General features: G+C 40.7%; 1 protein-coding gene across 1 annotated transcript; it reads right to left on the bottom strand.

Annotated features, from left to right (window-relative positions):
* Nucleotides 1-1,706: 1,706 nt before the first annotated feature.
* Nucleotides 1,707-5,299, bottom strand: actb2 (actin, beta 2). The gene is made up of 6 exons (XM_057860911.1): nucleotides 5,137-5,299; nucleotides 3,888-4,020; nucleotides 3,563-3,802; nucleotides 2,802-3,240; nucleotides 2,548-2,729; nucleotides 1,707-2,465 (listed from the first exon to the last, which is right to left on the bottom strand). The coding sequence occupies exons 2-6, from the start codon at nucleotides 4,011-4,013 to the stop codon at nucleotides 2,322-2,324; spliced, it is 1,131 nt and encodes a 376-aa protein (XP_057716894.1). The 5' UTR covers nucleotides 4,014-4,020; nucleotides 5,137-5,299; the 3' UTR covers nucleotides 1,707-2,321.
* Nucleotides 5,300-24,081: the final 18,782 nt, after the last annotated feature.

Below are 24,081 nucleotides of genomic sequence, written 5' to 3'. Positions count from 1 at the left end.
TTATAACTCATTGACTGCCATTGCCGGCCCTAGATGTCAGTTTATTTATTTATTTATAGAAATCTTTGTGACCTCTGCAGGAAAAATGTACTCACTAATTATACTAGTACTTGTATTTGGTCAAGTACTTTTACCCCTGCTCGCCCAGTGGAATTTTGAAGTCACAGTTACTTTCTGTTCATGCATTATTTACCCAACACATTTATGCAAAGCATGCTGTCAAATAGGTATATGGAAAGGGAGATAAAATAAATGCACAGCTTGTGTCTACTGTTCAATATTCAGACATTTTTCTCAGTTTGACCTCACTGGGGGGAAAAAACACATCTGATGCCGTCAGTCAATCGAAATAATTTTATTTTCAAGAAAAACTGAGCAGTGGGGGAGTACTTTCTCATTCAGTGTACTTCTGAACACTCTTGAGGATAATACGAAGAGGAGGAGCTGCAGAATGATGTATTATTTTCAGAAGGCCTCCTGTCTGCTATTTGCCTTCTAGTTTACATACAAAACTCGGTTTGTGCAGAGCATTGGCTTCATCTGCTGGGTAAAATCAGTACTGCATGTGCAGCCTGTCGTAGGCTTTGTACAGCAAACAGGCCTTGCCGCTGTAGTAACTGAACGGATGACCACATAAAATCTTCATTGTATTTAGTCTTTAAAACATCTTTCACATAGGTATAAGTATGCGCCATCACATCAAAAATACACTACACTGCACTAAACGCCCAGCAAGCACTGTTCCTCTGCTTGTGTTTTGCTGGCAGGGCAGTAAAAGGATATCAGAGGGAAGCAATCTCAGCAGAATCATAGGGCGGTGGGGGCTGCAGTGGAATTAAATACATTTCCAATACTGAAGCCACTTCACACAGCGTATAAGTGAAGGCAGCACGCAGCTTGCATGCATCTTACCATAATAGATGCATAAAAGCACTGCATACAACCCAAGTATGCACCTGGTATATAAATGCACGCTCACGCTCATTTCTTTCTTCAAACAGCAAACTAGGGTGGTCATTCATCATCAGGTTCCACTTTGCAGCAGTTGGACCGTACTTTGTAATAGGACTGAGACCGCCTGATTAAAGGGCTCCGTGTGACTTTAGCTACTGCTAGAATACCTTGTCGTTGCTTGCTATAGATTTCGAAATGTAGGAATCATTTTGGGGAGTTAACCTGTAAACTGTTACAAAGCTTCAATATTACCCGCTCATCCTAGTGGTTTTTCAAACCATAAGTAGTGGTCGTAATCGCCGTGCGACACTATACAACAGTATTTTAACCAATGCGCGGATTTAAAATTTAATGTGGCTCCACTTGGTGGTCCAAAGTTGCAACTGCATGCTTTTAAAAAATGTATACACCTTCTGAACTTCTGTATTCTGCAGTTAGGAATAAACCCATTTAATCAGAATATTGATCTACTTGACATTTTAGGTTTAATGCGCCCCTGCAGAGGATTTGTAGCAAGTTACTCAAATTGGTTGCTGAAAATTAGCCCCTTATGTTTAATCTAGGAAAAGCCCACAGACTGGTTAAATTTATCAGAATCAGCCAGTTCATTAAAATATTAACTTACACATTGAATATAGGTGTACCGAAATAAATCTGATTAAAAACAGAACCAACAAGATGATGCATGTCAAATTGTTGCATATAGTTTACATATTAAATGCACATTTGGGGGAAAAAAAAAGAAAAACACATTCTGGTCTGAACACATGTGCACTTTATTGGGATAGTCAGTGTACTTGTCTGGCACCCCACCTCTAGACCCCTTGCCCCACCACCCTGGGGATGTAACTGCCAACAGGGGGAAGAACAGGTCACAACTGGGTTTTGCATAAAACAAAAAAAATTAAACAGGACCAAGATATTTTTAAGGCTGAAAGTACAAAAAACCCAGACATAATTTACATACAAGCGATACTACCACCATGTAAGTATGCACCAACCACTGGGCAGCCTTCACAGAGGCAAATACGTGTCTGAACAATGCAGTTACCGTTTGGAATTCGTGTGTAATACGCAGTTAGACATTTGGAATGACTCAAAGAAAAAGCATGTACATTTAAGTCCCCAGATGCAACTGCAGAAACTCTGGGGTGCTTTATTAAACCTTGCCAAACATTACTGTCACAATCGTTCCAGTTTTTTTTTTTTTTTTTTAATCCTGAGTCAAGCGCCAAAACTAACAGAAGCCATGCCAATTAATTGGTCAACCGGCTCTGCGCTTGAATATGAATGAGAATGTGGTAGTTTTGCACAGAGCTGAAAATGTTGGGCATTTTGTTGGGGGAAGGGGAGGAGGAACAGTCTGTTTAGAAGCATTTGCGGTGGACGATGGAGGGGCCGGACTCATCGTACTCCTGCTTGCTGATCCACATCTGCTGGAAGGTGGACAGAGAAGCAAGAATGGAGCCTCCGATCCAGACAGAGTATTTACGCTCAGGTGGGGCAATGATCTGCAGAGGCGACAAAATGACAGTTAGCATATTTGCCATCACTTTCCATTTGCTTCGATATTATTAAACAATAATTTCGCACCTTAATCTTCATTGTGGATGGGGCCAGGGCTGTGATCTCCTTCTGCATCCTGTCAGCAATGCCAGGGTACATGGTGGTACCACCGGACAACACAGTGTTGGCGTACAGGTCCTTACGGATGTCAACGTCGCACTTCATGATGCTGTTGTAAGTGGTCTCGTGGATGCCACAGGACTCCATACCTAAGAGCACAAGCACTTATTAACAAGTGTGCGTGCAAGACATTTTAGAAGCACTTTTAAGACTGAACGTACCAAGGAAGGAAGGCTGGAAGAGGGCCTCGGGGCAACGGAACCTCTCATTGCCGATGGTGATGACCTGCCCGTCTGGCAGCTCGTAGCTCTTCTCCAAAGAGGAAGATGAGGCAGCGGTACCCATTTCCTGCTCGAAGTCCAGGGCGACATAGCACAGCTTCTCCTTGATGTCACGCACGATTTCTCTCTCTGCTGTGGTGGTGAATGAGTAGCCACGCTCTGTCAGGATCTTCATGAGGTAGTCTGTGAGGTCACGGCCGGCCAAATCCAGACGTAGGATGGCGTGGGGCAGGGCGTAGCCCTCGTAGATGGGCACTGTGTGGGTCACACCATCACCGGAGTCCATGACGATACCGGTGGTACGACCAGAGGCGTACAGGGACAGCACAGCCTGAATGGCAACGTACATGGCGGGTGTGTTGAAGGTCTCGAACATGATCTGTGGGGCAGAAGACAACACTTTAGTAACTCATCACAAGATGTTCTTAAACCTTCAGTGATCACTGCATTTCGACATGCATAAATGGTGAGGATCAGATTGAAGTTAGTAGAAAAAAGGTGCAGAAATTCAACATTCCTTCACACTTGTGCATGTGCATGTCAATCTATTGTATAGCTAAGGGAGGAAAAGGCACACAGTCAAGAGACCTGTTGATGACAGATCATCTCATAGAGAGATCCTGGAGAGAGGGAGGAAGGCAAATGAGACCCAGATAGAGGAAGAGGAAATGAGTATGCCTACATTGTTTCTGTGTACATACCTGGGTCATCTTCTCCCTGTTGGCTTTGGGGTTCAGGGGTGCCTCTGTGAGCAGGACAGGGTGCTCCTCAGGGGCAACTCTCAGCTCATTGTAGAAGGTGTGATGCCAGATCTTCTCCATGTCATCCCAGTTGGTCACAATACCGTGCTCAATGGGGTACTTCAGGGTGAGAATACCCCTCTTGCTCTGGGCCTCGTCACCAACGTAACTGTCTTTCTGTCCCATGCCGACCATAACGCCCTGCAAGAATTCAAAGGAATTACTACCAATGTCAAAAGTTTATATTAAAAAATACATATTTGTCTTAAATGTAAAAAATTTTCACCTGATGTCTGGGGCGGCCGACAATGGAGGGGAAGACAGCACGGGGAGCATCATCTCCAGCAAATCCGGCTTTGCACATACCGGATCCGTTGTCAACAACAAGTGCGGCAATTTCCTCATCAGACATGGTTGAACTAAAAAGAAAAAAGTAAAAACCCATTAACTCACGTATTTCGAGAGCTTCCCTATTTGTCTCACTTCCTGCTTGCGTAAGGATGTTGAGACGATGCACCACTAGGGGGAGCGCGCGAGTTACATTCCTTGTGGCCAGACAAAAGGAAGTGGCGCTGTGTGCTCTTGTTACCATATAAGGGCATGGTTCGGGTTTTGAGCAGCTTTGCCGCTACCGGCGCCATGGCGCACAGCCAGGGCGGTAGAATACTGAGAGCAGTCAACTAGTACTGCGGCGACCACTCCCTCCAGCCCATTGTTCCGACCTTACGCTCGTTGCCTTTTTAGGAGGGAAGGAGTCTCAGAAGCCGTCGTCACTCACTACTGGCATTCGGAAGTTCATATTTTAGAGTTGACGCTATCTTAGGTAGCCTACGGCACCGGCTGCCCAGAGTCATGTTCAAGTGATTATTAGTCTTGTCAATGTGGTTCGCAATTTTTATTTTTAACTTTAACTTCATGTCGCTCTTGGCATCCTTTAAGTGAATTTCAGTAGAAAGCGTGCTCATTTAAAGTTAATCGAGGCCCAATGGGCACCAGGAAGCGGAACTGGATGAATCGAAGCAAGTTGAATGAAGGGCGGTGGCAGACAGCACGATGGCGGCGCTAAGCTAACATGCTAAAGTAGGTCACACCCCACTGCAGCGCGCACAAAGGGAGCAGCCGGGGTCCAGACACAAGCTCAATTAAGAAGCACCTTGCTCGACAGTAACTATTAAGCCGTAGTTACCCCAGACTGGTTGCCTGCAAATACACGACGTCAAATAACGGCTAAGCCACAGTTAAGCGCAATTCGCAAGGTTGCACTCAGCATAAGCCGGTTACAAGGCTGATTGAGTAGCGACGCCAAGGCCTGCTAGGCAGGCCGGTAGCCTTCCAATAAAAGATCAAAATTTTAACCCAAAGTACGAGTTCAAGTATTTTTAGGGAGTCATATCAGCACAGTGTCGTTTGTTCATAAAATATCGCCTCGTGGTAGCATTTAGTTAACCCGTACATCACACCAATTTAAAATATGTAGCACAAACTCAACAAAACTGTGTAAATATTTAAATAGAACGCAAGTTGCCTTTCCTTACCTTTGGGTGTTGCTTTTTTTTGTTTGTTTTTTGCTTTCAGGGAAGTGGTTTCAGGCAAATGATATCCCGCACGAGCTGCTTGTGATGGTGCTCAGAGTGAATCAGCGAGAGGAGGGCGCGGGGTTTTATACCGCCTTCGTGGCCCGGCTCATGCCATATAAGGTAAACTTTGGGAATCGCGCCTTCTGATTGGTTCAGCGTCATGCGCCGGGCACGTCGCGTGCACGCCGCGCTGCACTGAGCGCTCGCGATTTGAGGGCGAGAAGAGAGGGAGGCCATCATAGCGCATGGATTGAAGAAAATAAAGTGGTAATGGATTGATTCGAGAACATAGCAAACTTAATCCCTCGATTAAGAGCACTTTACACTTTAAAGTAAGACACGCATAAAGTGTCACAAGAATGAAAGCGGTCTTTTTTACATTTAGATGGAAAAGAGGGCAAAGTGAGCAATAACCAAATGCTGTCTGATTCACCAGATTTACATGAGGTGATGCTGATGTTACTGTGCACTTTTGCAAAGCTGCTGTGAGATCAGTCTGAGACACAGCATCGCCAATTTACTAGTATGATACACATAATGACTTACTGTTGTCCATCCATCAAAACTCCCAAGTACATGTTACTTTTCATTCCCTGCTCGCCCTCCCACTTCAAATGGATTGGACATCTAGCACCAACAATGGCAGCCAATGAATTAAAATGAGCATTTGTTGCACTTGTTCTTGTGCCATTGACGGCGCTTGACGTCCAATTCATTTTGACTGGGAGGGGTGAGGAAAAGATATCTTCCAAAACTATCAAGAGTAGAGCAAAATCTAATGTATCTCAAAACAACAAATTTCTGATGACCTGTGCAAAAACAAATAAACAAATGTCACCAATTCGAACAATACTAAGGAGTAATCCTTTGCAACACACTCAAATGCTAGGAGGATAAAAATATGGCTGAGTATCTATACTTTCGCAATCCATTATCATTAACAACAGTTCTACAGTGATACTTTTGACAACCCTACCATATATGTCGGCCACCCCTTGCCTGCTTGGGTATGTTCACAATATTGAAACGTGTTTACAATATTTATCTAACCAATTTTAAAGCAGTGCGACCCTTTTGCTCCATCTTATACCCCAACTTTAACCCACTTAACATACACCAGCCTTCACATTTAAAGAATACTGTACTGCCATTTAAAGTTGCGGCGAGAAGCATCTCCACCTCTTCTTCCTCCTCTTAACACTTCCACTTCCTCTTACTACCTACATTGCAACAGCTCCTTGTCTTTACAGCCATGACACGTTTACCAATACCAAAAACAATATTAGGCAAAATAATGACCAAACATGATGACCTAAGCAGCACAATTCCAATACATTCAATGTAGTCTGTAATTCAGTATAATGTATGCAATTAAATTAATATTACACCAAACAGGAAATACTATCAGCTGTTCACTCATACTGCAAGTGACAAGTTATGGGTGCTACGATACTAAATAGTTCAGTAACATTGTTGGTACTTCATAAATATATATATATTTTTTAATTAAATGTTAACTTTGTTTCCTTCATTGTTGGTCATTACTAAAATCAACAGAAAGTGATCTGAAAAGGCCCCCAATATCAACAGGAAGAGACCAATGAACAGGAAGCGATCCAGAAGTGCCCTAAAATCAACATGCAATACTTTTCGATACTTTTAAAGAAGCGCAAGGTTAGAGGCTTGTCCAAAGGTCTACTGGGACCGCTTATTGATTTACAGGCCTTAAACTCAACCGTTTACCCAGTACTCTAATAATCTGCCTCATATTTTACGGGGATGCTATTAATTTGACTTGTGATAAATCTCAATGACACTCAGAAGAGGATTTCTCCTCCATGTTGCCGCTGTAACAGAATAAAGAGGATTGGCTGGGAAATGTTTAACTAGTCAAGAGGGAGTGCCCCGAGGTTTCCACGGATATGAGTGGTGACTGACTCATGGTTCCTGTGGAGCCCACTTCGATAATGGTGACAATAATGAAACACACCTCAATGTGACAAAATTTAACAATGTTACTTAATCATTGTTTTAAATGAACTGCCAGTGGGTGTAAGTGAGAAGGCTTTTGGATATGCATGCTATTTTTATGTGGCTAGCTGTTCAGCCCAAGTGGTGTGCTGTCAACACCTCTTAAAAGGAATTTTATCCAGTCAAGTGTTGGGCATAGTGTCCTGAGCGGACTCATCTCACGTGTCATAACAGTGTGTGTGAGTATTTACAACCTGACTGCCAGCATAACGTCACACTCTCCTAACCAGCACCGGATAATACGCTATATCAGAATGTCACATTTACTGCTTTAGTTTGAACTACAGTTTTTACAATACGACTAAATTTTCAACTCAATATCGATACTGAAAAAAATACTCGATGCAATTTTTGATACTACATTATTATTATATAAATTAACTCTTTTAGTGTTTCTCCATTTGTGATCAATATCTTTGACAAAAAAAAACTTACTCTAATTGCCCTAAAATTATTAGAGACTATCAACAGTGACACAAACTCAAAAGCAAGTGACCCAGAAATGCCTCAGAATCAAAAAAAAGTGACCAATGAGCAGGAATTGACCAGGCAATGCCCTAAATTCAACAGGAAATGATCCCAAATCCCTAGGAAGTGACCGATAATAAATCTAAAATAAACAAGGTAGTGCCCCAAATTAATAACTCATTGCCTGAAATCGACAACAATAGACATCTGATTCATTTTAACTGGGAAGACTAGCTGTGAATGCTCATCTTTCACTGCCATTGATAGCGCTACACACCCAATTCATTTTGAGTCAGAGCGCCGTCACTAGGAACCAATGAGTTAACAAGGAAAATGAAAAAATTTACCCCATGACAACATATTTCTGGTGACCTCCCTCTATGTAGTAGTGCAAAAACAATGAGTAGCTGTACTTTTGCAACCAAATATTGTATTCAGATATAACATTTCAGTATCGATATTTTGATCCTTTTTTACTTTTCGATACCTTTGACAAGCCTAGTTCACACGAGTTGTTGAAATGTGATCAATGACCAATATGACGATGACCATTCCATTTTCAACTCGAAGACCAATAAAATGTAATTTACAAAACTGAAATCCCGATAAATTACAACAAAAATAAAAAGTTCAATGTATTACCTGTAGAATACTACTAAAGCTGACTTAGGGATCTAGTACATAATTTATATGACTTTATAATCCTATTCAATTGACAGGTGATCGCTCAGCTGTTGTGTCAATATATAAGTCAATGAGTAACTATCCACTGAGGCACGTGTGTTTATATGAGTGTGCAACTCAAAAGGGCAACAGCCAATAATAAGCACAAGCCCATTCTGATGACAGTGCATGTGTTTGCATTCTGACAGCAAAATGAGCCTTGGTTTGTGCTGACCCATGTCAGCTAAACAATATATAACGACTACACCCACATCAACCCACACACTAACAAATCTACCAAGCTATATACGGTGCATTCCCCAGAGAAAATAGTTTGCTTTTGTTTAAAAAAAAAAAAAAAAAAGTGTTGCAACACACTCTCGCATGACGTCATCAGCGCAAGTCAAATGAGCAAAACCGACTAGCCTGTCAGCCAAGTTGGGCCACGCAATCATTGCCACTCCCTGCTACAAGTTTCTATTCACGCCTAAAGGCACACTGATCAATACTGAGATGGGGAGGGGGGTTGGGCTGTTACAAGTTACACATTCAATGTACTTTACTGCAGTCTAGAAAATCACTGCATCATGCTTGATACTGATATATTATATTGAGTTGCTATAACAAAGAGTTGTTTTTACATTGACCTCACTTTGTCAAAATTACCACTTCAAACAGTCAAACTAAGGAAACACATAAACAACCAGCCTAATGGCAAAACGTCTTTAATTTTATTTCATAAATCAACATTTGTTGCCCTTGACGATGATAGACGTCCAATCATGTGGCTCTTAAAAACTAACTTAAACTTCATTTGGTGCTAGCCCTCCCATTTCCGATATTATGCCCGGATACAAGATTTTTGACACTTTGATACTTTTGACAACTCCATTAGCAACTATGTAGCATTCAATAAAGACTGTTGTTCAAAAAAGCCATGCAGTACAATGTAAATTGCCAACCTATTTGCAATAATGACAAAAAAACCTCAACTGTCACCGGATTAGAGGATAGTGATTCATATGTGTACACAAAAAAGACTCACAAGACTGACTCACAAGTTCTGACTTTTTTCTTCAATCGTACAAAATAAGCAAGGAACCAAAGCCAGATGCAAATCAACCGAGTCACCTATTGTTTGCCATCTGTGCCTAGTTGCAGGGAAACACCATTCACTTTGCTGCATCTGTAGCCCCCCTTCCTCCCCCCTCCCCTTCATCTCTGCCCAGCCTTTCATGAAACAGCCAATAGATTAGTTATCTGCGGCGTCATTGATCCGTGGGTCACCACAGCGATAGTCTTACTCCAAGGCACAGGCCAGTTACCAGCTGTGTGTGTGTGTGTTGGGGGCGTGTATGCGTGCATGCGTCTGCCAGCTGGCTTGTAGTTCCCTTCCTACGATTGGATTAGCTTCCCATTTAGGCCCAATTTGATCTACAACCCTTACCTCTTACCCACTACAACACAAACAGCACATCAAGGATTCTGACCAATCTCGAACATAATACATATCAAAGAAACCACTCATAAAGTCTGAATACTTTTGGCAGTTAATCAGGATCAAAACCGGACATGAGCATCTTAACTAATAATTAATGATCACAAAAGCTGCTCAGCCCGTTTGAAATTTTTTATTAGTACAATATGACTATTATGACCTAATGATCACATGCTTTAAGAACATAACCCAGTTTTTGTGTAGCAAGCAAACATAATAAGCACTTGCAGCGCTTTAAGGCCTTGGTTCCTCAAAAACTCACAATAGCGACCCTTTCCTTAGTAAAAGGCTTTGTTGCCTTTGAAGTCTGTCACCCAACAAGACTGAGCAACTTTTAACTCATTGGCTGCCACTGACGACACTAGACGTCCAATTGATTGAAACTGAAATCACTGGCTGCGAATGCTCAGGGTTCAAACCGTTTACAGCGTTCAGTGTTCAATCCATTTTACTGGGAGGGGCGAAACCACTCCCTGTCCAATTGGATTGAAGGTCTCGCGCTGTCAGTGGCAGCCAATGAGTTAACCTCCACAATGAAACAGTAAAACTCCATCAGATTCCATATCATGCAGTATTTTGAAAAAACTTTAGCGATACTTTTCAAAGTGAGATATTTGAAATGCAAGTATTCATTAGATTTTTGCATGTAAGATTTGCATTAATACAGATGGTAATTTTCTGATCTTTCACATCAGCAGCACAGACCAACAAATGACACAATTCCGCCACCTACACTGGCCAATGAGCACATCCTTCCCGTTTGGTCTTGCATTTACATAACATCACAGACCTTGTCTTTCATCAGTCTAAGACGTATTTAATTCTCAAATTGTGTTTAAAAAATAATAATAACAAAATAAATTAATAAAAACATGAATGAATATAACCACTGATTTTATAATATGTAATATGCACCAAATAAATTCCTTTACATGACCTTAGACAAGCCTTCATCAGCAAATGCGTTTATAATGATAATAAATTTTGGGTAATTTAACTCATTGGCTAACATTTACGGTGATAGGACGGGCAAATGAATATGAATGAGTTAAAAATTCAATAAAATCATGATTAGTTACTACATAAGAGTCAAATTACACACAAAAGACAGCCACAGCATTAAACAAATACATCCATCCTACCTCAGTCAGGTGCTTGAAAAGATGAAAACAGGAGAAAGTTCTGCGGGTTCTCAATCGAAGCAGCGACGATCTCAGCGCCAGTGGAATTCAGAATGTGCAAGCACGAGAAATGAATAGCTTAAATAATATTCGTGGACAAGGAAACCTGTTTGATTCTTTCATGTTTGTGTGACGCACCACAGAGATATTTTCAAACAAACTCTTTGATGTTCTCTAATGTTCTTGATTTGTATGACGTAACAGAGGCAACTTATTTTTACACAGTAGTATGTTATCAGTCTGTTTTCCCCCACAACAACTTTAGGGTTCTGTTTCTGTAGACATCTAACCAGAGATTAGATGTTTATCTTACAAAGAACGAGCAAAGTGAAGAAAACTATCCTATAGCTGCAAATATGAAGAGGAGTAGAATTTTCCCGGACTCATAAGCACTTTGAACGTATCAGTAAAAGCATCGCCATTTGTTTCCACTTGCGGTTCTTTGCAGTTTGAATGAACAAAATGTTCTGATCTGATTGGTTGTTGGTGGCGCTAGCTACTTTGCTTTGATTGGCTGAAACCGCCTGCCATATAAGGGAACGACAGCAGCAGCAGCGGAGGCAGGAAGTTGGTTGAAGGGAAGTGTGAACTGTGAACCCGCGCCCTGGCTGAAAGCGTGTCATTTCAACATTTTCTTCATCTTTTTCAACTCATGTACTCATGCTCACTACTTTCTTGATAAATCACCCTTCAAAGTATTCAAAGTCCTTTTAAGAGTCATTTACTCATTGAATGCCAGTAAAGATGAAGACAAACCAGACTTGCTCTAAAAATGAATTGTTTTTATATTGACCACAGAGTAACTTCGACAAATTACAATTTATAAAAACAGAACAAATGCTGATTTTAACTCATTGGCTGCCAATGATAGCGACACTTCAAACGGATTGGACGTCTAGTAGTGATAAACTTATTGAAATTCACAGCAAAAAGAAGAAATTGAGCCACATGTTTGGACAGCTATCATTATCATTGGTCCTGAAACAGTTAATGTCATCAATGCAACACATTAAAAATCACACTGGTATCAGACTAGCAGGCACAGTGTCATGATGTCACCACTGTGTCTTTGTTTACTAGTGTTTGAATTAGCATGTGCAAAACCTCCGCGCAATCTTGTCTATATGTATTTGTTGATTTGGATGTGAATGAGCAGGGACCACACCCTTTTGTTAAATCTCACGTCCATAAAAGGAGATCTTTAGGTTTGTCACATGACAGTAATTTGAGGAATGCAAGGCCGGTCACATGGGGTGCAATCTCAAATCCCCTCAGGACTATGAAACGATGTGCACGTCATTGCGTTGCACACCGTGACTGTGCTTGTACTGAGTTTATGGTCATGCCGTGTGTGTGTGTTTGTGTATGTGCGTGTGCGAATGAAACTTTCACTTCTCTTTGAGAAGCTGTTCCACCTATTGAAAGTGTAATTTCATAATCAGATGAGTAATTTTTTGCTTTAAATGTTGCTTGCAACTAAGTATATTTTGACTAGAGCATGGGTGCGCAAAATACAGCCCACGGGCCTACTGTTGCCCATAGCCCAATTTTTAGTGGCCTGCAGCAAATTCATATCATTGAATATGGCCTGCACAGGCTGGGAAGAACGTCTATGCTGCAGCCCCACTGCCCTAAGCCGGGCTCTCGTATTTTTAGGCATACAATGCACTACCTTCCCCACACAATCCCATCACGGTGCTGGGTAATGACTGCAAGTCGGGGACCTGGCAGCCACAATAATAGAGGGGTAGGTGGGTCCCACACTTTTTCTTTATGGCGTGGCTCCCGGGGCGTGGCTTTGGGGGGGTGGGGCATCCAATCATTTTTCCCTGAAGGCCAGTTGATGGTGGCGCGAATGATCTGGGGTACCACTCTGGATCCCGGGGGAATGACGGAGGCCCTCTTGCTGGTGCTGCGGGAGGAGGGATGGGCTGTGGCGCTGCGGGAGGAGGGATGGGCTGTGCCGGCTCACACCTTCCCCCAATTGGCTGGGGAAGGGCTGTGGCCCTGGGGCGGCTCCTGCGCAGCATTTCCACTCGTCTGCATGACGAGGTGTAATTAGACACACACCCAAGTAGAGAAACTCGGTGTCAGGGTTAGAGATCAGGTAGCATAGAATAGAATGGCAACATTTCCACACTCATACTGGGTTCTGCACCTCACACCTTTCTGAACCCCCCCCCCCCCCCCCCCACACACACACACACCCTCCTTGGTCATCGGGCACCCCACATGGTGTCAACCAGAAATATCGTATTGGCCCGAATATAAGATGGCCCTAAGACTCAAGTTTGAAAAAAGACTTTTTGAACACCAAATTAATTTTTATACAGAAAATAATTACAGTACATCCGAAACAAATGATTATAACAACATATTTGTGAGAAAAAGGCATGTTATTTTGCCTCATTCAAATCTTAATATCTGAGCATTTAAATATGTAAACCAGGGGTCCCCAAACTTTTTCCTGTGAGGGCCACATAACCCTTCTCTTCTCTGATGAGGGGCCGGGGTCAGTTTGTAACAGAAAAAGTGTGACGATTGCAGGAGTGCCTAAATGTAAAAATGTATTGTTTTTCAGAAAGCCACAATCAAATAACCCTTTCTGGATTCTTCACGGAACCAAAGTAAATAAAATAAAAATGATATAATATAATATAGTATAATATAATATAATATAATTAGGGCTGTCAAACGATTAAAATTTTTAAGCGAGTTAATCACAGCTTAAAAATTAATCGTAATTAATCGCAATTCAAACATCTCTAAAATATGCCTTATTTTTCTGTAAATTATTGTTGGAATGGAAAGATAAGACACAAGACGGATATATACATTCAACATACTGTACATAAGTACTGTATTTGTTTATTATAACAATAAATCAACAAGATGGCATTAACATTAATATTCTGTCAAAGCAATCCCTGGATAGAAAGACTTGTAGTTCTTAAAAGATAGATTTTAGTACAAATTATAGAAATTTTATGTTAAAACCCCTCTTAATGTTTTCGTTTTAATAAAATTGGTAAAATTTTCAATCAAAAAAATTAACTAGTAGCTCACCATTGTTGATGTCAAGAATTACACAATGCTCATGGTGCATTAAATCAGTCGCACCCAAGCGCCAGCAGAGGGAGACAAAAAACACAAGTAACAAGTGGACATGACACTGCTGTCATTTTAATCTGTTTGAGCGGGGCATATGCGTTAATTGCGTCAAATATTTTAACGTGATTAATGAAAAAAATTAATTACCGCCCGTTAACGCGATAACTTTGACAGCCCTTAATATAATATAATATAATATAATATAATATAATATAATATAATATAATATAATATAATATAATATAATATAATATAATATAATATAATATAATATAATATAATCAAGGGTGCACATAATTTTTTTGCCCAGGTTCTCAGAGGAGGACCTGGAGATGTGACTTGGTCCTCATTGAGCTTGAGAACCGACCCACCTGATGCGATAAATTTATGACAAGCTTTACTTAGAGCCAATTAACTTTGATTAATTATATTAACAGTTAATGCTTGATTAACATCAACTGGCACAACAAAATTGCCATTACGTTGAAGTGAAATGTAAAGAAATAAACATAAAAGCACCAATTCAAAATAAAGGGCATTATGCGGCTCCCACATTAACTCCAAGCCTTTTTAAAAGTGGGATGTCCTCCTCATAAGACCTCATTGAACGTGCATGTTTAGCTTTGTAAAATGTGAGCAAAAACACGTTTGTCAGTGCATGTCGCTGTTCATTACCTTTATTCCGCCCTATTCCGCCACATGTCCATAGGGCGAGTGGGGTCCTGTTTGACATCGATAGTTTGCTTCTGTTTTTTTCGTGCTTTTCAAAGTTTGGATGGCTGAAATTCTTTGACCCTACATAAAATGCGTTGCTCTAATCGGCGACATTGGGATTCTCACGGCACATTTTGTACCGCATTTCCGTGCGAGCATCATTCGCTTCTAGCCACGGTACCTCCTGTAGCCACTTTTCAGCAAAAGTCCTTTTTTTCGGTAGCTCCGGTGACGTCTCTGTCGTCTGTCTGTCTTTTGACGGGGGTGGGGGAACACGGAAGTAATTACTCAGTGTGGCCTGCCTCATCGACATTTTGAGAAGTTATTTTCTCGTGTCTGCCGCAAATAGAGTGGTCAGCCATCGGTACGCAAAAGCGTATGGAAGCCGTTGAGGGCCAGCGCGTTTGTCTACGTCCAGTACGCATGTGCGGACCACTTATGTGCACCCCTGAATATAATATAATATAATATCATGTAATATAATATAATATAATAATACTGTATTAATTAAATAGATAATAACCAAATAACCATTACTCAGTTCTTCACAGAAAAAAGCCAGGACATAAATAACTCTATTGAAAAAAAAAAAAAAAAAATTTTTTTTTTTTTTTTTTTTTACAATTTTTTTTTTTTGTTTTGTTCAGGGGGCCGGACCAAATGTGGCTGCGGGCCGTATCCGGCCCGCGGGCCGTAGTTTGGGGACCCCTGATGTAAACTAAAGTGCAATCACATTCGTAAATGAATGGCTTCTGGTTTTTGAAATAAACCAATCTATTGTGATAAAACAACAAAATTGCAATAACTGCATTAACCATCAAAGTGAAGTCTAACTGTAACTGTAGTCTTGAAACAAATCTGAACAAGGAAAAACATTGCAATAAAATAATGCAAACTGGTTAAACTTGAGAGTAGCTGAGATCTGTCATGACAGAATATCGCTTCAATGATATCTGGCACCATCTCGCGTCGTGAATGGGGAGAGTAGCTGAGATCTGTCATGACAGAACATCGCTTCAATGATATCTGGCGCCATCTAGCGTTGTGAATGGGTATAATGTCTAGACCGCGACTATAAGACAACCCCCTCTTTTTCAGTATTATTTCAATGTAAAAAACACTGTCTTATATTCGGGCCAATACGGTACAACTAGCTAACGATAGCACCTACATATTCATAGTTAGAGTAGGCACTCAATGTATTTCTTGTTGTTGTTGGTGCTTCTTCTGTCCCTCTCCTATTCTGTTTTTTTCCTGTCCCCCATTACCCCTTCCTGTTCGCTATTTTCTCCTTATATACGAGGCATGTTAAATGATCACAATGGGAGTATGTCATACTCCCATGTGAATGATGTGATACATTAAAACGGTTCAGACCAATCGGACACTAGATTCCCTTTCTCCGTGTCAAGCAGTTGAACAGGACAGGTTTATAAATACGGTAAATAAATAAAAGAATATGGCTTGTACAAGAAGCTAGAGTTCAGCCTACAATATTTTACTCTTCTCAGCTTCAACACTACATGGAGCTTGTCGCCTGAATGTTGTTTCTCCTTTAGCTCAGGGGTCAAAACTTTACATCATGTTGAAATCAAGGTAGGAAACCGAGATATGTAATAACAGAGTAGTCTTCATTTCATTGTCATGTGAAATATATATATATAAGGTTTGTTTTTTCATTTGTTTACATTAATAGTCAAGCGTAGTTATATTATTGCATTGCTGCGAGTGGGAATTATCTATTACATCTATTACTATTATTACAATTACTTTTGTATCTCAAGGTACCACGGTATGTTCATATAGATACATTATTTGTGCTGTATAATATGATGGTATATACATCGTCATGTTTAACAATTGAAAACAGAAGGATTTCAAGTTGGCCCTTGGATCTTTCAGTTTTTCTGAAAGCAGCCCTCAGAGAAAAAAAATTCAAACCCTGAGACTAGAGGGAGGTTTTTTTGTTTGTTTTTTTCAAAATTATCAATCATAGTAGAAAATTCTGCCTTTGCTCTTGCCCTAATGAGTCATCTTGACACTATTGTACAGTGGGGCTAATAAGTATTTAGTCAACCAGTAATTGTGCTAGTTCTCCCAATTGAAAATATTAGAGAGGCCTGTAATTGTCAACATGGGTAAACCTTAACCATGAGAGACAAAATGTGGGGGGGAAAAACCCAGAAAATCACATTGTTTGATTTTTAAAGAATTTATTTTCAAATCATGGTGGAAAATAAGTATTTGGTCCAACTGAAAGTTCATCTCAATACTTTGTTATGTACCCTTTGTTGGCAATAACGGAGGCAAAATGTTTTCTGTAACTCTTCACAAGCTTTTCACACACTATTGCTGGTATTTTGGCCCATTCCTCCATGCAGATCTCCACTAGAGCAGTGATGTTTTGTGGCTGTCGTTGGGCAACACGGGACTTTCAACTTCCTCCACAGATTTTCTATGCGGTTGAGATCCGGAGACTGGCTAGGCCACTCCAGGACCTTGAAATGCTTCTTACGAAGCCACTCCTTTGTTCCCCTGGCTGTGTGTTTGGGATCATTGTCATGCTGAAAGACCCAGCCACGTCTCATCTTCAATGCCCTCGCTGATGGAAGGAGATTTTCACTCAAAATGTCTCGATACATGGCTCCATTCATTCTTTCCTTTATACAGTTGTTCTGGTCCCTTTGCAGAAAAACAGCCCCAAAGCATGATGTTTCCACCCCCATGCTTCACAGTGGGTATGGTGCAATTCAGTATTCTTTCTCCTCCAAACACGAGAACCTGTCTTTCTACCAAAAAGTTTTATTTTGGTTTCATCTGACCTTAACACATTCTCCCAGTCCTCTTTTGGATCATCCAAATGCTCTCTAGCGAACCACAGACAGGCCTGGACGTGTACTTTCTTCAGCAGGGGGACACGTCTGGCAGTGCAGGATTTGAGTCTCTGGCGGCGCATTGTGTTACTGATAGTAGCCTCCGTGTGGTTCTGGGATTTTTGCTCACATTTTATCATTTTGACGCCACGGGGTGAGATCTTGCATGGAGCCCCAGATCGAGGGAGATTATCAGTAGTCTTGTATGTCTTCCATTTTCTAATAATTGCTCCCACAGTTGATTTCTTTACACCAAGCGTTTTATCTATTGCAGGTTCAGTCTTCCCAGCCTGGTGCAGGTCTACAATTATGTCTCTGGTGTCCTTCGACAGCTCTTTGGTCTTGGCCATAGTGGAGTTTGGAGTGTGACTGACTGAGCTTGTGGACAGGTGTGTTTTATACCGATAATGAGTTAAAACAGGTGCCATTAATACAGGTAACGAGTGGAGCCTCGTTAGACCTCGTTAGAAGAAGTTAGACCTCTTTGACAGCCAGAAATCTTGCTTGTTTGTAGGTGACCAAATACTTATTTTCCACTCTAATTTGGAAATAAATTCTTTAAAAATCAAACAATGTGATTTTGTTTTGTTTTTTGTCTTCCACATTCTGTCTCTCATGGTTGAGGTTTACCCATGTTGACGATTACAGGCCTCTCTAATCTTTTCAAGTCGGACAACTTGCACAATTGGTGGTTGACTAAATACTTATTTGCCCCACTGTATATACATTCAGGTGGGTGTGCTGTTAAAAGACATGGAAAAACACACCTTCCCCTTTGGCTGCAGTTGTGTGGGGCGCTTCCTCCACTTCCTTCAAGACAAGGCACCATATAAGGTGAGAAGTCTGCAGGTATAGTCTTTACGACATTGACATAGATGGATCTGAGTGGACTTAGGATTGTCACCACTTTCATCTACTGCTTTGACAACATACATGCTAGTCATGAGAAAGGATGTTTTAGGCAACTTTGGCAAGAACTCTGACTCAGATACTGCACCTATCTGATTTAGCCTAACATAACATTTAGCATTTTATCTATTATTTTAATTTATTATTTAAATTAAATACCTGCTATTGATGACTTTCGTTCATTTGTCCCTCTAAGTCAAAATGAATTTGGATGTCTACCACCATCAATGGCAGCCAATGAGTTAACATAGACACTATTCTAGTGGCGAATTTCGGTCTAGTGGAATTTTGGTAGCAACCTGTTGATTATTTTATGAAACAGTAACATCTTCTTAAAGTGATATATCAATTCTTGGCAGGAGCATAACAATAACCTATTGGGATACAAAGTATCGCGATATATCATATATATTGTCAACAACCGTAGTTATCACTGTGACACGCTTGTATTTGTGTCAAGACTAGCTTACAAGTGTGTTCAGTAAAACAAAGCACCACTCCCTCCGTCTCCCTCTCTCGATCGCAAGACGTTGGCTTCTCTCTCGGCACAGTTTCTGAGAAGGTTTGCACAAGCTGTGGTATTCACTTCCTCTTGCAGAGGAGCAGGGTAGTAAAGTGGAATCTCTTGTTTTACAAAAGAGGCACAGCTTGTTCTGTATGTTCAGACACGGTAAGCGTGTGCATGCTTGAGAGCATAATGTAGCTAATTTTGTGGGATTCCCCCAGCTGTTTTGAGCCCAAGCGGTCATTGTTTGAGGGGCCAACGATACAGGTCAAGAGTCACACTACTTCCCCTGGTTGCGCTGTTACATAATCACACATTTCCACGTATGCAGTGCAACATCAGATGTCTGAATGTACAGGCACAGGCAGAAGGAAATGTGCAACTTTAAATTTCTGGTATGCTCAGTATGTCGTCTTGAACGTGTCTTATCAGGAGCGGTAAACACAGATTCTAGTGTCGACAACTCTTTGCAGTGATTGGCTGTTAACTGCAGGTATTTACCTGGACTAGATTACCTTTTAAGGAGAGGTTGAGATGTAAAATACCTCCTCCAACATAGCTCCTCCTCTTACCTATTCACTTTGCGTTACACTTTTTTTTTTTTAAAACAATCCCTTCCTAAGTTACTCACCTCTGCTCGTCTGTTTTTTTTTTTTTTTTATTTATTTACAACTTCCCTGCGGCTTTTACACACTCTTCTCTCATAAAGAACGCCATAAAAGAGGACAATGATAGAAGGAATTTGGGGAAGGACATAAAGGTCGATGACGAAATGAGCGAGCATTGCGGGGATGCTTTGCAAAGTTTTCCACATACAAAATTTGTACTTTTTTCTTGTCCACTTTCCATACACTCTGACCGATTCTCACCGTTCAAACTTCGTTCAAACTTTCCCCAAATTCACCCGACGCAAGCTCTCTTTCAATTTTGCCTCCTAACGTTTACGGTTGTGGTAAAAACATGTTTGTTTGTTTTTTTAACTAAAAAGCCTCATTCATTTCCAATGTTAAAATATTTAAAATGCAACATTTTGAACTTATTTTATCTGATTCACATAATTTACATATTAAAAAATTCCGTGAATCAAGGCGTACAAAAGTTCTCTAGTTTTTGCCAAAACCGCATATGCCACCAAAATTTGACATAAACATCGCCATTTATTTCCAATTGCAAAAATACTCAATATTAACATGAAATTACCTGAAAAAGCCCCAAAATCTACAGGAGGTGACCAGAGAACAGAAAGTGACCTAGAAATACCCTACAACCAACAGGAAATGATTCAAAATGTACAGTAAATGACCACAGAATACCCCAAAATGTGGGGGAAGGCCGTGCCCCAAATCCAACAGAAAACTACCCTAAATCAACAAGATGTGACCTGCAAATGCCCCAAAATCTGCAGGAAGTGACTAATGCACAGGAATTGACCCCGGAATGTCCCAATGTGCAGGAAGTGACCCAAAATCAACAGGAAATTATCTGTAAGTAGCCTAAAATTGACAAGGAATTGACACAAAGCTAACTCAATGCCCACCATTGACAATGGAAGAGATCCTATTCATTGAAACTGGTAGGACTAGTGTGAATGCTCATCTTTCAGTGCCATTGATAGCGCTAGATGTCCAAACCATTTTGACTAGGAGTCCAGAATAGTCCCACTCCAAATAGATTGGACGTCTCGCTTCATCAATAGCAACTAATGAGTTAACAAGGAAGTGACTTGAAAATTCCCCCAAATTAATAAGGAGTGACCCATGGGAGAGCAATGTTTCCCCATAAATTGCATTTTCTAGTTATATAACGATTAGCAAACCCACCGAGAAAAAGAATGTGTGTCTGTGTGTGCAAGAAGCAAAAAGCATGTGTCACCATACGATACGCCTCACTTTGTTTTGTTTTTCCTCCCGTTTCTTTGGTAACAAAAGTAAAACTAGGTCACTGGATGTTTTTATGTCAACGTTTTACTGGATTTTCACTTACGCTTGCTTGAATTCTCTTATAAGAACCTCAGTTTTATAATCTGAATTGATAGGTTTTCATTTAACTTGAAATAAAACTCAAACCCGGCTCATGGACTTAATGATCCTTGCAAATCCGCAGCGTCTTCATGAATTATTCAATGTCACCCCCCCCCCCCCCCCCCCCCCCCCCCCCCCCCCCCCCAGTAACAATTCTCTTGGAATGGAATCAGGACAAGTCAGAAGTACATTCACAATACATTTTTAAAACTATGTAACTGAGAATACAACCAATAGATGGGGACTGCAGCAAAGCCACCTCCAAATGTACATTTATTATTTTACATACATTGTGTATTTGTTAGTAACAATGCTGCCCCCTCCTTGCCTTAAAAGAGAAGAGCTAGATTTTAAAGCACGTTCAGTTGCAGTGTGCCATTTGCCATTAAAGGCACAATTAGATAGGATTTAGCGATTTTTAATTGAAGATAATGAGATATGGGGCCGATAAATCCAGTATTGGTATCGGGTACTTATGCAAGTTGACTTCACGGACCACATCGATCCAACCTGTGAACATTGCCAATCTATAAGTCATACCTCGGTCTCGTCATTTAAGGTGCACGAATGTGCCCGACCTCCAAAATGTGATTTGGGGGGTGCCTTTACAGCGCCCCACAGCTTTATTTAGTTTCATCAACAAGGTACAACGGCTGTTTTACCTGTGTACAAGTCCATCGCAACTTCCATCTTAAAATCTTAAAATGGCGTCGGGATGTATAATCTAGTGTTAAATCGATGTAAAGGAATATAACATTTACTTTGCGTCAGTGAATCCACCTCAAAAGGCCCCATGTTGGGCATATTTGGAAAAAAAAAAAAAAAAGTTTTGCCTAAAACGTCCTCCAAAAATGACCACAAACAATTTGAATAGATCGCACCGAGCAAACCGGCAGATTTGCACCTGTCAACCTAAAATTTACCTGTTTTCTTTTAGCTTTTACGTCAAGTTTAGGGAACATGCTCAGTGCCGTCACTAAGAATTAAAGGATACGGGCGCTTAACTGCCAGGGGATCCACAGGATGTGAGTGAACATCGAGCACAACATTTAGCAGACATCTAGAAAACACTAAGAAATCATCCATTATTATAGACATGTTTCTGAGGTACTTCTGCTTTACTTCCGCATTTCTGCAAGCGACATCCGTTTTCAAGTTTTTTACCACTGACTTCAATAGTGCTGGAGTGTCATCTCTCACTAAAAACGCTGAAAAAACACGATTTGGAAATACTGCATCATTCTGCCATCTCAACATGGGAAGACAACATCAATAAATGGTCAAGGGTGACCACTAGTAAATTATTATCGTATTTTATTCACTCTATGGCAGTGGATGGAAACGCCATCAGGAACCTGACAAGCTCCGAAGCATTCCAGTACATGCACAGCCACAAGGTTGGATGTGTCCTCATACACGGACACAGGAATTTTGTCTTCATGAAGGCGGATGTAGAACCAAGCTGGTGCCTCATTGCTCCTGTACCACAAAGCATGGGTGCTGGTAACAGAGGAGGGAGACGTCGAAACTGCAGGCTGTACATGTATCGCGGGTCCCGGGCATTCGTATAGTCATGCTGCCGCTGTCTTCTGGAAGGTATGTGCTCCAAAAAGGAGCCTTTGCTATTGATATTATGATGATGATTGTAATTTTGAAGTTTAATCATTTTTACTACAACTACTACTGCTGCTGCTAGCCTGTTGCTAATCAGTACGTGTTGGATGGTATCGTATAAATGCAAGTGTTACAAGTTTTTTGTTCGTTTGTTTACATGTGGAAAACGTAGTTAGGCAAGGGAAGATAAGTGTGCCTCGCAACAACACCTCCTGTACGTGGATGGACATACAGTATATCAAGACTACGTGCGTTCTACCCGGGGGCTGTAGAGAGGCTGGACCTGGAGACGTTGGCTCTTCTCGTGGCGGACTGTCAGCTCAATCCCAAGATCCAACTTCAAGCTTCTTAACTGCAGCAACTTTAAGATACGCTATTGGACCTGGAATTACTGAGGACAGCGGGATAAAGTTCGTGTGGATGCTGCCGAGGGTCTCCGTGATGTCGGGTGAAAGTTTGGAGAAGCTCCCTTAAACTCTGCTGTCTGATAACACATTCCTCGAATGCTCAACATTCGTTAAAAATGTTCAAATAATTTTATAAATTGTGATTTATTGACCGGTTTTGCACATGGACCAATGGTTTTAAATAAAGTAAGAAATGGGATCATATTGTCTAAATGTTTTTTTATTGCGATCAATATCTGCAATAAAAAAGAACATAGTATTTTTGTTTATATGTACATACCCTGTAGTATTTCCTTGCAACAACAAAATCTGTGTCAGCCCTTCTGCATTCGGCAAATGTAATATAATATGTAATTTCATTTCATTTTGGTCACTCAATTGGCCGGTTTATCAATCTATACTGTACCTCACGTCAACACAGGCTGACAGATTGTTATAATTTGTCCACGAATGATCAACGAAGTGAAAACAACAATCATACAATCTCATCTACGTCTCATCTATTTTGTGCTGAATCAATTTCGTAATTTTGTAGGTTCCTCTGGCTTGATTTTGCAGTTTTAACTTCGCAAACACACTGCTAACTTCAACAGCAACTCATGAGTTTTTTTTCTAAACCGGAAGTTCGAAGCAGAAATTTTCCAAGATGGTGCCACCCATATTTCGCTCAAGAAACTTGTGTATAAATTTAGTCAGTTTTTAAGACATTACAACAGCAAAAATATGTTTGCACAGTTACAGTATTTTTACAGAATTAAACAAAAGACTGCAAATCTGTAAGAATTTTTATGTGGATATTATATCAGTCTTCTGTTGCTCTGCCAATTCTGAACTCAGAGGTACATCATAACGAAGAGCAAATATATCATGGCACAGTATTCGTCAAATAAAAAATTGTATTTCTGGAA

This window comes from Corythoichthys intestinalis, chromosome 16, assembly GCF_030265065.1.
Source record: "Corythoichthys intestinalis isolate RoL2023-P3 chromosome 16, ASM3026506v1, whole genome shotgun sequence".
NCBI lineage: Eukaryota > Metazoa > Chordata > Actinopteri > Syngnathiformes > Syngnathidae > Corythoichthys > Corythoichthys intestinalis.
The sequence above is the reverse complement of the archived record's forward strand: the minus strand, read 5'-3'. Positions and strand labels throughout refer to the sequence as shown.

Coding starts and splice junctions, on each gene's coding strand:
- actb2 (XM_057860911.1), bottom strand. CDS start 4,013: ATGTCTGATGAGGAAATTGCCGCACTTGTTGTTGACAACGGATCCGGT. Junction 2,730..2,801: donor CTTCCAGCCTTCCTTCCTTG/GTACGTTCAGTC, acceptor TTGTGCTCTTAG/GTATGGAGTCCTGTGGCATC. Junction 2,466..2,547: donor CATCCACAATGAAGATTAAG/GTGCGAAATTAT, acceptor TCGCCTCTGCAG/ATCATTGCCCCACCTGAGCG.